Consider the following 16,610-nt stretch of genomic DNA (forward strand, 5'->3'; position numbering starts at 1 on the left):
CCTCGCCAGGGCCGGGCGTGCGGGCTGGCTGGTGCCAGGGCGTGGGCGCAGGCTCGGGAGGACGCGGCAGCTGGCCCGGGACGTAGGGGCTGCGGCCATGACCTCGCCATGGAGAGAGGTGCTCCTGGAGACCCTCCTGGGTAAGCCAAGGCCGCCCGCCGCGCATTCGCCGGTCGGTCCCCCTTGCCCTACCGGGAACCACGATGCTCGGCGGGCTTGGCTGAGCCCCGGGAGGAAGGAAAGCAAGCTCGGTGCCCAGAATAGAGATGCTTATCGTCCCCTGTCACTTTCTGCTGCTGAAGGAATTTTAAAAAGGAGAGAAAAGCCCTAGATTGAGGTTCCGAGGATCCGGCGCTCCCCCGAGTCTTCCCGAGCTCCTACGCCATCCTGGTGTTGCGCCCAACGGGCACGACTTCTTCACCTGTCGGCCTCGAACCGCGAGGCTGGTACCAACCCCGAGTCCCCTCACCCATGACCTTTAACTGAATAAATTTCAGTACCGAGCTTTGCCTTCCCAAGCGGCTCAATGATAAAGAATCTGCCTGCCAATGCAGGGGATTCCATTCCTGGGTCAGGAAGATCCCTTGGAGGAGGAAATGGCACCTTTCAGAAAGGGGCGCCGTTCCCCCTCCCTCGACGCCCTGGCTGTAACACTCAGGGCCGTGTCTGCTGCTTGGGTTGGCCCGGCACGAGTGGGCTTGGGTGGTGGTCGCACATTGTGAACATTTGGCCACAAACATCCGACATGGGACACGAGTCCCGTCGTGTGCTCCTTAGCAGCTTTGTAAAAAGTACCAGGAGCAATTATTGTTGTTAATATTGTCTGAGTTTTGTGGTTGAAATCAGAACTCCCAGACAAACGTTTGGGAGATTGGTAGTTCACAATGAAAGGAAGGGGTGCCTTCCTAAGAACTGGGTTTTCTGGGAGCTGGTAATGCTGGGGGGTGGGGGGTGGCGGGGAGGCTCATTATTTGGCCCAGTCTGTATCTCACAAGTACAAGATGTAAAAAGAATTATGCACTCAGTAGGTACCTAGGGTGCTAGGTACTCTGTGTACTCGATCTTTTTTAATCCTCATAACTCTGTGAGGTGGTTAAAAGTACTGTTTTCAGTGATTAAGAATAGTTTGGAACTGGATTCCTTGGTTTTCAGTTCACTGCTATTTGCTACTTTTGTGACCTTAGGCAGTTACTTAACTTTCAGGATCTCTGGAGTTTTTGTTGTTTGATTTTGCATTTGTAAAGGAGGAGTAGAAATAGTGTTAGTTTCATAGGACACAGATTGTCTGAGGAATCAGAAAAAAGATCCCTGTGAATACTTAGAGCCTCACATGTGTTAAATGTCCATTGGTTAATTATCATCACTGTAGAAGATTACAAGGTCGGCAGATGTGAAAGTAACTTCAAATCTGGATTTTCCACTACCCCACACTGCCTCCTAAGGCTTAGGTTTAAAATATTTCCTAACTAACCTGCCTTTGGCTGTAGTCTGCAGTGGGAGGAAGGAGTTCTATTGTTTTTTGCTGTTTTTGATTTTCACCATATTGCTCATTAAAGAAAGGTCAACTTAGTTGAGGAAATTTTTTCAGGGTCCTGACAGGAAACCAGATTGAACCTAGATGGCTGAGATGAAGAGCCTTTAATAAAGGGACTGCCACATTACAGGGCTTCCCTGTTGGCTCAGATGGTTAAGAATCTGCCTACAATGAAGGAGACCTGGGTTTGATCCCTGATTTGGGAAGATCCCCTGGAGAAGGGAATGGCGACCCACTGCAGTATTCTTGCCTGGAGAATTCCACAGACAGAGGAACCTGGTGGACTACAGCCCACTGAGTTGCAAAGAGTCAGACACCACTGAGCTACTTTCACTTTACCTACCTGTATGAACCTAGACAGCATATTAAAAAGCAGAGACATTACTTTGTCAACAAAGGTCCATCTAGTCAAGGCTATGGTTTTTCCAGTAGTTATGTATGGATGTGAGAGTTGGACTATAAGGAAAGCTGAGTGTTGAAGGACTGATGCTTTTGAATTGTGCTGTTAGAGAAGACTCTTGAGAGTCTCTTGGACTGCAAGGAGATCCAACCAGTCCATCCTAGAGGAGATCCGTCCTGGGTGTTCATTGCAAGGACTGATGTTGAAGCTGAAACTCCAATCCTTTGGCCACATAATGCAAAGAGTTGACTCAGTGGAAAAGACCCTGATGCTGGGAAAGATTGAGGGCAGGAGGAGAAAGGGACAACAGAGGACGAGATGGTTGGATGGAATCACAAACTCAATGGACATGGGTTTGGGTGAACTCTGGGAGCTGGTGATGGACAGGAAGGCCTGGTGTGCTGTGGTTCTTGGGGTCTCAAAGAGTTGGACACGACTGAATGACTGAACTGAACTAAACTGATGAATGAGGTTAAAGGGACAAACAGGGGATATTGAGGGACTAAAAACAGCTGGAAGCCATTCTCATCCTTGACCTGAGAAGGGGATGGAATTCTCTTATTGGAACCCAGTTAAGGCCAGAGTCATGAAGGAGGGCAGCCAGCCAGAGCAGTTGTGGTAGTAGTTGTTGTTGTTGTTTAGCTGTTAAGTTGTGTTTGGCTCTTTGCAACCCCATGGACTGTAACCTGCCAGGCTCCTCTCTCCATGGGATTCTCCAGGTAAGAATACTGGAGTGGGTAGCCATTCTGTTCTGCAGGTGATCTTCCCAACCCAGGGACTGAACCCTGCATGTGTTCCCTGCATTGGCAGGTTGAGTCACCAGGAAAGTAGTCCAGTTGTAGCGGAGGAAAGGGCTGTCCTCTGAAACAGTGACAAAGTTACACTTTCTCTCTCTCTTAAAAACTGTTTGTTTTTTTTTCCCTTTTTCCCTCCTAGGATATGTTTCTTGGTCTCTCTGCCATGACCTGAGCCCAATGATCTATTACTTTCCCCTGCAAACACTGGGACTCACTGGGTTGGAAGGTTTTGCCATAGCATTTCTTTCTCCATTATTCCTCACAATTACTCCTGTCTGGAATCTGGTTAATAAGAAATGGATGCTAGCCTTGCTGCGGATAATTACTGTTGGTAAGATATAAAAGTGATTCCTTAAGTTTCTTTTTTTTTAGTTAAAAATCCAGGGAAAATATATAGACTGTTCTTTGAATGCTAAATGATTAAGTAAAAAATAAAAGATGTCTCTTTGTCTTACTACTGCCTTGAAGAGTTTTAGTAGAATTGTAAGTCTAGACCAAGAGTCAGCATATTTACATTTTTAACTTTTCTGTCAGATTGGAAAATTTTAAGGACCCCTGAACTGAAGAGGGGAAAGATAACTTGAAGATGTGAAATTATTAAATATGTTTTCGTTCTTTTTTCCAACTGTGATACAAAACTCAGAAGTCATTAAAAAGTTTTTAAATGATAATGCATAAAAATATGGAAATTATGCATGATGAACATTGTAGTAAGCAAAAGTAATCAATAAAATAAAAAATATTGCAACTCTTCTAGTCAAAGGGCTAATTTCACTAATATATGGAGTTTTTACAGATCAGTAATAAAAGGACCAATAACTCAATAGAAGAGAAGGCAAAGGATATGATCTCGGGAAGATCCACTGGAGAAGGGATAGGCTACCCACTCCAGTATTCGTGGGCTTCCCTTGTGGCTCAGCTGGTAAAGAATCCACCTGGAATGGGGGAGCTCTGGGTTTGATCCCTGGGTTGGGAAGATTCCCCTGGGGAAGGGAAAGGCTACCCACTCCAGTATTCTGGCCTGGAGAATTCCATGGACTGTATAATCTATGGGGTTGCAAAGAGTTGGACACGACTGAGCAACTTTCACTTTCAATAAAAGGACCAATAACTCAATAGAAGAGAAAGCAAAGGATATGATCAGTTTACTGGAAAGGAAATATAATTCATTCTTTAAAAGATACTAAAAGGTGTAGAATACAAATCATATATATATATTTATAGATAGTTTCTCATATCAGATTGATAAAGAACAAACTTAGATAACACTATTGTAAGCATGAGAAAACAGGCACTCATGCATTGCTGGTGGGAATGTAAATTTGAACAGCTTCTGCAAAGGATAATTTAACAGTGTTTATCAAAATTACAACTCTGTATTTTTCACTCAGCAATTCCACTTCTGGGTATATATCCTATAGATAAGCTTACGTATGTGTCAAATGATAAAAATAAAAGGTTATTTAATCACTGTAGCAATATTTATAATAACAGTGTCAGAAATAATCTAAATATCATCCATATGGGATAGGTTAGGTTAAATAAATTTTGGTTATGAAACTGGGAGTACTATAGAATACTATGCAGCTATACTAAAGAATGAGAACATTTATGTAAGGAAATGGAATGTTCTTCAGTAGTAAGTGAGAAAAAAAGAAGCAGTAAACAGTATGTTCAGAATGCTAACATTTGTGTAAAATAGGCTAGATGAAATATATATAGTAATTAATTGAACACGCATTAAATAGGTCCAAAAGTATTTTAAAACACACTGATATTTTTGTTGCTTCTAAGGTGAAAAATTTGATATTGAGACAGACATGAAAATGAAACTTTGCACTGTATACCTTTCATAGTGTTTGAATTCTGGATTTCAATATGTTACATTGGCAAAACCCAGTAATTAAAAAATATACACTTACTATCACAAAGACTTGAGGTTATTATATTAATAAATATTGAGAGACCTTGGAAAAGTACTAGTGGTAAAAAAAAGTAAGAATGTGAGGTCATGGAGAAAAAGTTTAAAAAACAAAAATACCAGACTCCAGTCTGGTTGAATCTGTAGCTGAGAAGTACTGCCTGTCTTGCCCTTTTGCTGTAACACAATTGGTTTCTCTGAGTTTGCATTTGTTCATGAACCAACCATGCTGTGTGTATTTCTTCTGGTCTAGGAACAGTGACTGAAATCACTAGGAAATTCACCTTCCGTTTTTCTGTGCATCAGTCCCTGAAGAAGGCAGAACATGGTTATTGAGTGTAGCCAGCTCTGTGGTTACCCACAAAGATCTGAAGCCCTAAACAGCAGTGGGAAAGACCACTGGAAAATGCATCCTTTTAAAAGATGATGTCCGTAGGAATGAAAAGAAATATCAAATGATCATGAAATTTTCAGCTCCAGAAATAATAAAGATGAAACTTCCTACTTCCAGAGTATATATAGTAACTGAGTTCAACTATCCTTGGCTTACAGAATTCTTTATAACTATGGCCTCATTACACTCCTTGGTTGGCTTTATGGGGCGGATCTCGTCAGTGCACTCTTTTGTTGCCTTTGCTCAGTGCTGCCTGTGGCAGCTTTACCTACAGAGCCACTCACCATACAGTTTCTGGGACAGTTTTTTGTTTTTAGTCTAGTTCTGGCCCAGCAACTTCTGGAGGCTGTAATGTAATAGGAAATAACTGGAGAGTATGGTGTTTGAGATACTTCTTGTTGTTCCCTTTTCATCTCCTTTCTCCCTGAAAACCCATTACTTGAGTAAAGGGTAGAATTGTATTTGAGGAAGCGGAGTGGGTAGGAAAGTGACTCCGATGTGGGTTAGGAAAGTGACTTCAGGATGAAGAAACCAGTTTGTCAGATGCTCTTCCGCGTGTCCATTGAGTTTGATGATGCTAAAGAGAGGCTGAAGTAAGTCATGCTTTGCCTTAAAACTCCCTTTTCAGGTACTTTTTTTTTCGGACTTCAGATACTTCTTAAGATGAAACAACGTTGTTTTTCACAGAGGTCCGAAGGGATTCTTACACAACTACAAAGCTGATCTGAGTGTTACATGCTGTCTCACTGCTGTTCCTTCAGATATTTTAGGTTAATCAGTACATAATTAACTATTAAACCGTTAAACTAGTTCATACTGTTGCATTGGTCAAAAAGTTAATTTGGGTTTTCTTTAATGAAAAATCCAAATGAACTTTTTGACCAGCCCAATACAATTAATTTAGATTAGTTTTGATCTTAATTATTTCGACTCACTAAAATAGCCCTGATTAAAAAGATAGACAGTATTAAGTGTTGACAAGAATATGAAGAAACTGAAATCCTTACACATTACTGATGGGAATGTAAAATGGTGCAGTTGGTTTGAAAAACAGTTTGGCAGTTCCTCAGAATGTTAAACATAGTTGTCATATGATCCAACAACTCCACCCCTTGGAGTTAGACCCAAGAAAAATGGAAACATTCACATAAGACCTGGTACATAAATGTTCATAGCAATATTATTCATAATACCCCAAAAGTGGAAACAATCCAAATGCCCATCAATGGGATGAATGAATAAACAAAAAGCAGTATATCCATGCAATAGAATATTATTTAGCCATAAAAAGGATTGAAGCACTGACATGTGCTACAACATAGATGAACTTTTTTTAAAAAAGTTTTTTATTTAAGTTTAGTTGGTTTACAATACAGTGTTCATTTCAGGTATAGTTGTGCAACTTTGTAAACATATTAAGAACCACTGAGTCATACGTCTTAACACAGTGAATTTTATGGTATGAATAATACTGCAATAAAAATGTTCAAAAAGATTTATACATACACGTAATTATACATTAACTCTGTCTTCCTGAGGGTAAACATGGTATTAGACACAACAGTTATCAAAGGCAGATCATTAACTAGTAGGGCATGCTTGCCAGAAATGTTTAGCTCTCCTTAAAATTTGTTTGTAGGTAGCATCGCCTCCTTCCAGGCTCCAAATGCCAAACTTCGGCTCACGGTCCTTGCACTTGGTCTGTCTTCCTCACTGGTGGTGCATGCTGTGACGTGGTGGACAGGAAATGGCTTGCAAAGGTATAGTTTGCATCTTGTGCCTATAGGCAAACAAGTGTGGTCAGTTACCAAAGGGAAGTTGGGACCGGGCATTCCAAGATACAGTATTTAGCTTTCAGGAAGGCCTTGTCGAAGTCTCATTTTTTTTCCTTTTCACAAAACCAGGATGTGAGTATTTGCCATTACTCTCAATAATGTTGTGAGAATGGAGAAATTATAATGAGTTGCCTAGGTAACGGGCTATATAAAGGCTAAGTTGTGTAGATTACCAACAAGACCACCTCATATACTCCTCTGTGACACTGTGAAATTCACAATGGAAGGAGTACATTGAAACCACTCACAAAAAAGTTGTTAAAAATATTTCTGTGCTTACAGGTACTTCAGAATCTGGGGGTTCATTTTAGGACAGATCCTTCTTCTTGTTCTTCGCATTTGGTACACGTCACTAAACCCAGTCTGGACTTATCAGATGTCCAACAGAGTGATACTGACATTAAGTACTATTGCCACACTTGATCGCATTTACACAGGTAAGCATAGGCCCAGTTTATTTAGGGATTTTTCTCTCTTGCACAGTTTATTTACCTTTCTTATCTGAATGTCACACATCTTGGAAAGATAAAACGAGTCTTTCCGCACTCTGTCTCCATGTCTGCTTTTTCTCCCTCTGCAAGAGTAGCTGGCCTCAGAAGTGAACTATTATCTGAGCAGAAGGCACCTTTTCCTTGGCAGCACAGAAGGTGACAGTAACCGTTCGTCTCTGGCTTGTCTCATTGTGGAGTGGGAAAGTAGACCCAGGCCTCATGTTCCCTGCTGGCTTTCAGCTCTGTCTTCTCCTCTTTCCCTCTGAACAGGGCTTTCCAGGACGAGATCCGTCAGCCCTCTGCCCCCACACTGACCCCAGCCCATCTGTAACACTCTGAAAAGTTATTTGTTAGCAAGGGCTTTGAGAACTGCATCAGTTCAGTTCAGTCACTCAGTTGTGTCCAACTCTTTGCAACCCCATGGACTGCAGCACTCCAGGCTTCCCTGTCCATCACCACCTCCCGGAGCTTGCTCAAGCTCATGTCTAACGAATCAGTGATGCCATCCAACCATCTCATCCTCTGTTGTCCCCTTCTCCTCTTGCCTTTAATCTTTCCCAGTATCAGGGTCTTTTCCAATGAGTTTTCGCATCAGGTGGCGAAGTATTGGAGCTTCAGCATCAGCCCTTCCTGTGAATTCTCAGGACTGATTTCCTTTAGGATCGACTGGTTTGATCTCCTTGCAGTCCAAGAGGTTTGGACTCCTCCAACACTGTGAGAACTGCATGAATTTGTTCTTTTTTTTCTCTTGGTTTGTGTTTTGCTTTTGCTCCCCTCCCCCCACCCACCCCACCCTACCCTTAAGTCTGAAGGTATTTAAACTCCAAATCTGAAATGTAAAAAGAAAGGAAATCCTAAACTTTCACGTGCTTGTGGGCTAAGTCGCTTCAATCAAGTCTGACTCTGTGCAACCTTATCGACTGTAGCCCACCAGGCTCCTCTGTCTGTGGGATTCTCCAGAATACTAGAATGGGTTGCTGTGCTGTCCTCCAGGGGATCTAACTGACCCAGGGATCGAACCCCTGTCTCTTCTATTTCCTGCATTCGCAGGCAGGTTCTTTACCACTAGCTCCATGGATATTCATACCACCTTTTGAATCACCTGTCCGGAGCTTACAAGCGAATTTGGATGTTTGCATTACTGGCGAACTCCAGACTTCTGAAGAAAAGGAAGAAATGTTGCTAGATTCTACTTAACTTGCTCTTGGCTTTGTGTGTAACTCTCAATGAGTCACTATACTTCTGTAAATACAAGGAGAAATCTCACAGAAAGTTTAGAGAGTTTGGCTCACCATGAACAAAGAGTTTGTTTAACTCCTCGAATTTTGGTATGAAATGGCTGTGGTGAGAACAGGGGAACATCATACATGTAAACTGATCAAGAGACATTGATATTGATTAGAACATTTAGAACTCGGTTCTAGCGCCCTAATATATGTTTTGTATTTTATAAAATGCTCACATGTGAGGTAGAAACTCAGGCAGCAAACTTCACAGGGACAGCCTGATAAGGATCTGGATTCAGGGTATCCCTTACATTTCTGGACTTTACGTTTCTGTAACTCCAGAAATATAAGTAATTTCTGGACTTACATTTCTGGAGTTTGCTTCTTTCTCGCTTCTGTTTTAAATTTTTGTGACCCAGTTGTTAGTCCCTTCCTGTTTTTGCCCTGTGCCCCATTTACAAAGTTCAACTCCTTTCCAGCTTTCCCAGGATATCTCATCATCCCTAGCAGCGTTTTTTGGGGTAGTTTTATTGAAGATTTGCTGTGCCTTGGGGTGAGAGTCACACACCATAGTATGTAGCAGTGTTGTTACTCGGGAAATTCAGCTTAAGCTGCTCTCTTTTCCAAAGACTGTCTCCTTGGCCTTCAGGCCCTTGGTCACCATCTGTCTTCACCACCTTCTCCCTCACCCCCATAGCTTTCAGCTCTGCTTGTCCTCCCCCTCACTCCTTTCTGGGCAGAATGGCTTTCTTCCTGCCTATGAAATCATGCTTTCATTCCCACAGGCAGACTCTCAGGTTTCTTTTTGTCCCGAAGCAGGCTTCCCAGTGTTGCGAAGCATCTGCCCAGCAGGCTCTCTGTTCCTATAAAGGCTTTCTCTTGCCAGCATTTTCTGCAGTTGGTACATTTCTGTATGTGAAGTCACTAATGCAACAAACTGAGACCTCACTGTTAAAACAGTCCTAGGAAGTATAGTAGGGTAAAGCACACAGGTACTGGCTAGGCTCTCTCTACCAGCCGTGTGATCTTGGATCTGTTTTCTCTGGGCCTTTCAGTTTTTCAACCTGTGAAATGGGGTTAGTAATAGAGTTAGTAACCTCATAAAGTTGCCGTGAAGATTGAACGAGTTCATGTGAGGGGCTGGCCACAGTAACTGCTCAGTCGACGCGCTGTTAACACTCTGGGGGCTCAGAGGGTTAGATGAGGACCTTGTTCTTTTTTGGGAGAAGCAGCCTGGTATACTGGGAATGTTCCATTCCAGGGGGACTGCATTTGTTCCCTGAATTCACCTTTCACTTTTCATACATATAGTTTAGCTCATAACTGTCTGTTTCACATGAAGTACATACCTTTCTGCATTTTCAGTTGTCAGATTTCAAAATGATTTATTCTCCTGAAATCCTGATCTAGCCTCCCACTGCCTGCCTCCCAGCATGTTCTACTTGTTATGGGGTCTTACCTTCCCCTCTAAAGTAAGCTCCCTGAAGCCAGGTCCCATTTCCTACTTGTTTAAAGTAGGCTAATGTAGAGGGTAAATTTCTGTGTAACTGACCCTTTTCTGTTTTTTATTCTAGATGGTGCCTGCTATAAACCTCAATGGAAGAAGAATGGTGAGGCAGCCAAGGCAGTGGCTTCTGGTCTGAACTGGTTGTTGGCAGGCGCTGCCTTTGGCAGCCTCATGTTCCTCACCCACTGGATTTTTGGAGAGGTGTCTCTTGTCTCCAGATGGGCAGTGAGTGGACACCCCCATCCAGGGCCAGATCCGAACCCATTTGGGTGAGTTTGGGTTTGGAAGCAATCCAGACATTGACTGGTATGGTTGAAAACCTTGCTCTTCTGTGTGAGCAGCTAGACAAGCATGACTTTACTGTGTACTCTGGAGATGAAAGCGCTTGAGGGCTGTTTGCCCCCGTACTGAGGAATGCTGGGAGGTGACAGGGACGATTGAGGACTGTGTGTGGCCAGGTGAGTGGCCCCTCTGGACTGTGAGCACGGGAAGGGAAGGGCTTTTTGTTTGCAGACGCATTCCAAGCCCCTGGGACAGAGCCTGGCACACAGTAGGTCCTCATCAATGTTTGTCATTGACTTGGAGATAGACAGTGATCAACCGGGTCCTCTCAGGCCTTTGCTGTCTTCTGAACACCCAGGACCATCCTTCACCTTAGGGGGTGGGAGCAGGCAGGAGAGCGGCCGAGAGCCTCACTCCAGAGCCGGAGGGCCTGTTTCAGATTCTTTGTCCTACGTGGGCGGCTGTTTCTAATATCCAGCAGGTTACTCAAGTGCTCTTTTCCCCAGTGTCCTCCTCTGTGAAATGGGGATAATTATAGCATTTACTTTGGGCTTCCCTGGTGGCTCAGACAGTAAAGAATCTACCTGCAATGAAGCAAGACCTGGTTTCGATCCCTCGGTTAGGATGATCCCCTGGAGAAGGGAATGGCAACCCACTCCAGTGTTCTTGCCTGGAGAATTCCGTGGGTAGAAGAGCCTGGTGTTCTAGAGTCCATGGGGTTGCAAGAATCGGACACAACTGAGCAACTAACACCTTCACTTTTTCATTTACTTTACAGACCTGTGAAAATTAGCTGAGCTAGTATATGTAAAAATCTTCAAACAGTTCCTGCTATCTAGTAAGCACTCTGTGTTTTTTAGTTCATTTATATTATAGCTACTTCATTGAGTGCCATGTTGTAATTTCCCACTAAAGTCTAAATTCTTTTTTTAAAATATTATTTTTATTTATTTATTATTAAAATGTATTTGGTTGCACTGGGTCTTTGTTGCAGCATCCAGCATCTTTAGTTGCAGCATGCAGACTCTTAGTTGTGACATGCAAACTCTTAGTTCCAGCATGTGAAATCTAGTTCCCTGACCAAGGATTGACACTGGGCTCCCTGCATTGGGAATGTGGAGTCTTAGCCACTGGATCACCAGGGAAGTCCTGTTTAGTTCTTTTTTTCCTCCCCATCTCCTACAAGTTTTTGCCAAAGTAGTTAAAGAATGAAATAGTTGGTGGTTATTTTCAAAGACACACAATTTATAATTATTTACCAAACTCACCTCAATCCTAGGAAGGCAGAGACTATTGATAAAAGCAGGACTGAGGTTGAGAAAAAAATGAAAAGAGGTACACTAAATAGCAATTCCCAGTGACTTTTTCTTTTTGACTCTGGCAGAGTCATTTAAAATGTCCCATAGCCAATATGAACTATAATAGTCTGAGAAAGCTCAGTTACTTTGTTTACATTGACCATGAAAGACTGCAGATGTCATTTATGACAAGTTAGAGGTGCTCTTATGTCAGTGTTCTGAACGTATATGAAATTGTTTCCCAGTGGACTTTCGTGGTCTCATTGGTTGTTTCACACTCACATTGTCTCTTGGATGTGCCTAGAGGTAGAAGATACATTTCCATTTTATATCTGGGGCAATGGAATAGTAACAGCGTCAGATATCCTATAACATGTCTTTTTTTTTTTTTTTAACAGAGGTGTAGTTCTGCTGGGCTTGGCGAGTGGATTGATGCTCTCATCTTGTTCATGGTTTCCGGGTTCCAGTTTAATCTGGTGGATTACAGGTGTGTAGTTTCTCTGTAGAAATGCTTGGTTATCCAATTTACTCACAAGTATGCAATGGCACTCCACTCTAGTACTCTTGCCTGGAAAATCCCATGGACAGAGGAGCCTGGTGGGCTGCAGTCCATGGGGTCACTAAGAGTCGGGCACGACTGAGCGACTTCACTTTGACTTTTCACTTTCATGCATTGGAGGAGGAAATGGCAACCCACTCCAGTGTTCTTGCCTGGAGAATCCCATGGACAGAGGAGCCTGGTGGACTGCCGTCTATGTGGTCGCACAGAGTCAGACATGACTGAAGCGACTTAGCAGCAGCAGCAGCATGTGCCCCTGGGGTGGAAGGAGATGACCATACAAGCCTGTGCCATTGAGGGTGGGACAGTCTCACCAGCTGCAGCCCCTAGAACTCAGATGTCACCACGGTTACTGGGAGTTACTGGCTCCAGGTTCTTGCTTCCTTCTCCTCGTTTCCCCTCTCCTCCTTAGCTGTCTTATCCGCCTGATGATGCTGACATCCTCTCCCCGGTCTCCTAGATAACTTATCTGGGTACAGATGTCTGTAGCAGTTTTATTGATGGTCTGAGGAGATGGAGGGTTGGACATGCCATGTGGCCGAACCACTTCCCCTGTCTTGCTTCTCTGGTTTTCAGGAATGCCCCCCTTTGGGACTTCACACGGAAGTTCAATTTCCCTTTCTCTTGTGTGGGTAACCAGTTTCACCCCTCACTCCTCTATTCAGTCTTGGGAGGGTCCACGTTTGTTTATTCAAAAGCCTGTACCCTTTCTGCCCAGTCACATCCTTTAGGGTTATAGACTGTTGGTGAAGACTATCATATTTCCAGAATGATCTACATATTTTTTTTTAAAGGTTTTTTGGTGTGGACCATTTAAAAAATCTTTATTGAATTTGTTACAATGTTGCTTCTGTTTTATGTTTTGCTTTTTTGGCCCCAAGGCACGTGGGATCTTAGCTCCCCACCCAGGGATTGAACCCTCACCCTGTGCAGGGGAAGGTGAAGTCTTAACCACTGGATGGCCAGGGAAGTCCCCGATCTACTTATTTTAATGACTGTGACTGTTTTGTTACTGCGACTGAATTATGTCACTCTTTTCCCTTCCCCTTAAAAGGTGGGAATGGTTAGAGTCAATTTTAGTGTTAAGTTAAAAAAAAAAAATACCCACTCTGTGACAGTGCAGATGCTGTTTGGTTTATGTGAACAGAGAGGTCCTTATACGTTTTAATTAAGCAGGTGATTCAGAGTTTTGTACTAGATGCTGGGTATGGGTTTGTGAGATAACATGTAATGATAATGGAAGATAAGGTTTAATAACCTCATAAGTGGTGGTGCTGGTGGTGGTTCAGCTGTTAAGTCACGTCCAGCTCTTTGCGACCCCATGGACTGCAGCAGTCCAGGCTTCCTGTCCTTCACCATCTCCTGATACGATTCTGTACACCCTCAGTGCCATCACCCTTGTGTGGAGGTGTGTGTCAGCCAGTAGGCTGCTCAATTCCTGAGGTTAACCAGGCCCTCATCCTCCTGAAGCTGTGTGAATACACAGTTGCAGTCATGTTGAGCTGTTTTTACTTGTTTGTGTATTTTCAGGTAGACATTCCTTAAGTGAACGCTTGGTATGAATATAATGTTAGCCTCCTGTGATTGTGCACAAAAATGGCCAGAGAACCTTGTCAGTGCTGAGTGTGCAGTGAGCATATATAGCTTCTTAATCTGTATGCAATTAGGAAAAAGAACATGAAATGCACTGAAAGTTGTTCAGCATTTATATCATGCCTTTTCTCATGGCATAGGAGCAAAATGTTAATTGGGCATGTAAGTAGCAGCTTCATTTTAAACCTAGGAAAGCTGAGGTCCACAGAAACATAAAGAACAGAAAGCCTTGAACTTATAGTTTTATGCTTATATTTATTTCCCCAGATAAGTAAGCATAGCCTGGAGCATTAAACCTAATCTTGTCTATCTCTCTGAAGTATTAAATAAAAGTCCCTAGGGGCAAGACGATTTAAGGCTTCTAATGGCTATTTGCAGTAGAGAGGAAAGCAGGGCTGTAATTTGTGAACTCTATCGCCCTCTGCCTGCTCACCTGAATTAAGTTGGAGCTCACACTTAATTATCTGGAGATAATGCCCACTTTTCACCATGATTCATCTCTGGAAAACATCTCAAAGTAGAGTGAAGAAAAAGAAACCATATATTTTCATTGTACAGTTTAAGTTCCAACTGGATCCGAGTATGAATTTCATTATGACAGTGACCAATAGAATTTCCCAAATGTGAAGAGACAGGAACTTTAGATCTTGATGCCAATTAAATTAGTAAAGTCAAAGTTCTATTTAAAAAGACATCAATGTCCTAAATGCATTGATAGGATCCCAGGGTACTATACAGAATGCTTATAATTTTATTGTATGAGGAACTTGGTCAATTGAAAATGAACATGTTGGTTATTATAAATATCATTGAAATATTCAATTACTATGAATTCTGCTTGTTGTCTTCAGTTCAGTCACTCAGTCGTGTCTGACTGTTTGCGATGCCATGAACCGCAGAAAGCCAGGCCTCCATGTCCATCACCAACTCCCGGAGTCCACCCAAACCCATGTCCATCGAGTTGATGATGCCATCCAGCCATCTCATCCTCTGTCGTCCCCTTCTCCTCCTGCCCTCAATCTTTCCCAGCATCAGGGTCTTTTCCAGTGAGTCAGCTCTTTGCATGAGGTGGCCAAAGTATTGGAGTTTCAGCTTCAACATCAGTCCTTCCAATGAACACCCAGAACTGATCTCCTTTAGGATGGACTGATTGGATCTCCTTGCAGTCCAAGGAACTCTCAAGAGTCTTCTCTAATACCACACAGTTCAAAAGCATCAATTCTTCGGCGCACAGCTTTCTTTATAGTCCAACTCTCACATCCATACATGACCACTGGAAAAACCATAGTCTTGACTAGACGGACCTCTGTTGGCAAAGTAATGTCTCTGCTTTTTAATATGCTATCTAGGTTGGTCATAACTTTCCTTCCAAGGAGTAAGCGTCTTTTAATTTCATGGCTGCAGTCACCATCTGCAGTGATTTTTGAGCCCAGAAAAATAAAGTCTGACACTCTTTCCACTGTTTCCCCATCTATCTGCCATGAAGTGATGGGACCAGATGCCATGATCTTCGTTTTCTGAATGTTGAGCTTTAAGCCAACTTTTTCACTCTTATCTTTCACTTTCATCAAGAAGCTGTTTAGTTCTTCTTCACTTTCTGCCATAAGGGTGGTGTCATCTGCATATCTGAAGTTATTGATATTTCTCCCGGCAATCTTGATTCCAGCTTGTGCTTCCTCCAGCCCAGCGTTTCTCATGATGTACTCTGCATAGAAGTTAAATAATCAGGGTTACAATATACAGCCTTGACGTACTTCTTTTCCTATTTGGAACCGGTCTGTTGTTCCATGTCCAGTTCTAACTGTTGCTTCCTGACCTGCATGTAGGTTTCTCAAGAGGCAGGTCAGATGGTCTGGTATTCCCATCTCTTTCAGAATTTTCCACAGTTTATTGTGATCCACACAGTCAAAGGCTTTGGCATAGTCAATAAAGCAGAAATAGATGTTTTTCTGGAACTCTCTTGCTTTTTCCATGATCCAGCAGATGTTGGCAATTTGATCTTTGGTTCCTCTGCCTTTTCTAAAGCCAGCTTGAACATCTGGAAGTTCATGGTTCACGTATTGCTGAAGCCTGGCTTGGAGAATTTTGAACATTACTTTACTAGCATGTGAGATGAGTGCAGTTGTGCGGTAGTTTGAGCATTCTTTGGCATTGCCTTTCTTTTGGATTGGAATGAAAACTGACCTTTTCCAGTCCTGTCACCACTGCTGAGTTTTCCAAATTTGCTGGCATATTGAGTGCAGCACTTTCACAGCGTCATCTTTCAGGATTTGAAATAGCTCAACTGGAATTCCATCACCTCCACTAGCTTTGTTCGTAGTGATGCTTCCTAAGGCTCACTTGACTTCACACTTCAGGATCTGGCTCTAGGTGAGTGATCACACCATCGTGATTATCTGGGTTGTGAAGATCTTTTTTGTACAGTTCTTCTGTGTATTCTTGCCACCTCTTCTTAATATCTTCTGCTTCTGTTAGGTCCATACCATTTCTGTCCTTCATTGAGCCCATCTTCGCATGAAATGTTCCCTGATATCTCTAATTTTCTTGCAGAGATCTCTAGTCTTTCCCATTCTATTGTTTTCCTCTATTTCTTTGCATTGATTCTGAGGAAGGCTTCCTTATCTCTCCTTGCTATTCTTCGGAACTCTGCATTCAAATGGGTATATCTTTCCTTTTCTCTTTTGCTTTTCACTTCCTGTCTTTTCACAGCTATTTGTAAGGCCTCCTCAGACAGCCATTTTGCTTTTTTGCATTTCTTTTTCTTGGGGATGGT

The 16,610-nt window shown here is 42.7% G+C and overlaps 1 protein-coding gene across 1 annotated transcript in view; it reads left to right on the plus strand.

Annotated features, from left to right (window-relative positions):
- Positions 1-2,893: 2,893 nt before the first annotated feature.
- Positions 2,894-16,610, plus strand: part of CWH43 (cell wall biogenesis 43 C-terminal homolog) — a 49,352-nt gene continuing 35,635 nt past the window's right edge. Inside the window, exons 1-5 of the mRNA XM_005897625.3 lie at positions 2,894-3,062; positions 6,686-6,806; positions 7,164-7,318; positions 10,173-10,374; positions 12,084-12,172. Coding sequence (XP_005897687.2) covers positions 2,909-3,062; positions 6,686-6,806; positions 7,164-7,318; positions 10,173-10,374; positions 12,084-12,172 — 721 coding nt within the window. The 5' untranslated portion in view covers positions 2,894-2,908. The remainder of the gene's footprint in view (positions 3,063-6,685; positions 6,807-7,163; positions 7,319-10,172; positions 10,375-12,083; positions 12,173-16,610) is intronic.

This window comes from Bos mutus, chromosome 6 (assembly GCF_027580195.1).
Source record: "Bos mutus isolate GX-2022 chromosome 6, NWIPB_WYAK_1.1, whole genome shotgun sequence".
In the NCBI taxonomy this organism is placed as follows: Eukaryota; Metazoa; Chordata; class Mammalia; order Artiodactyla; family Bovidae; genus Bos; species Bos mutus.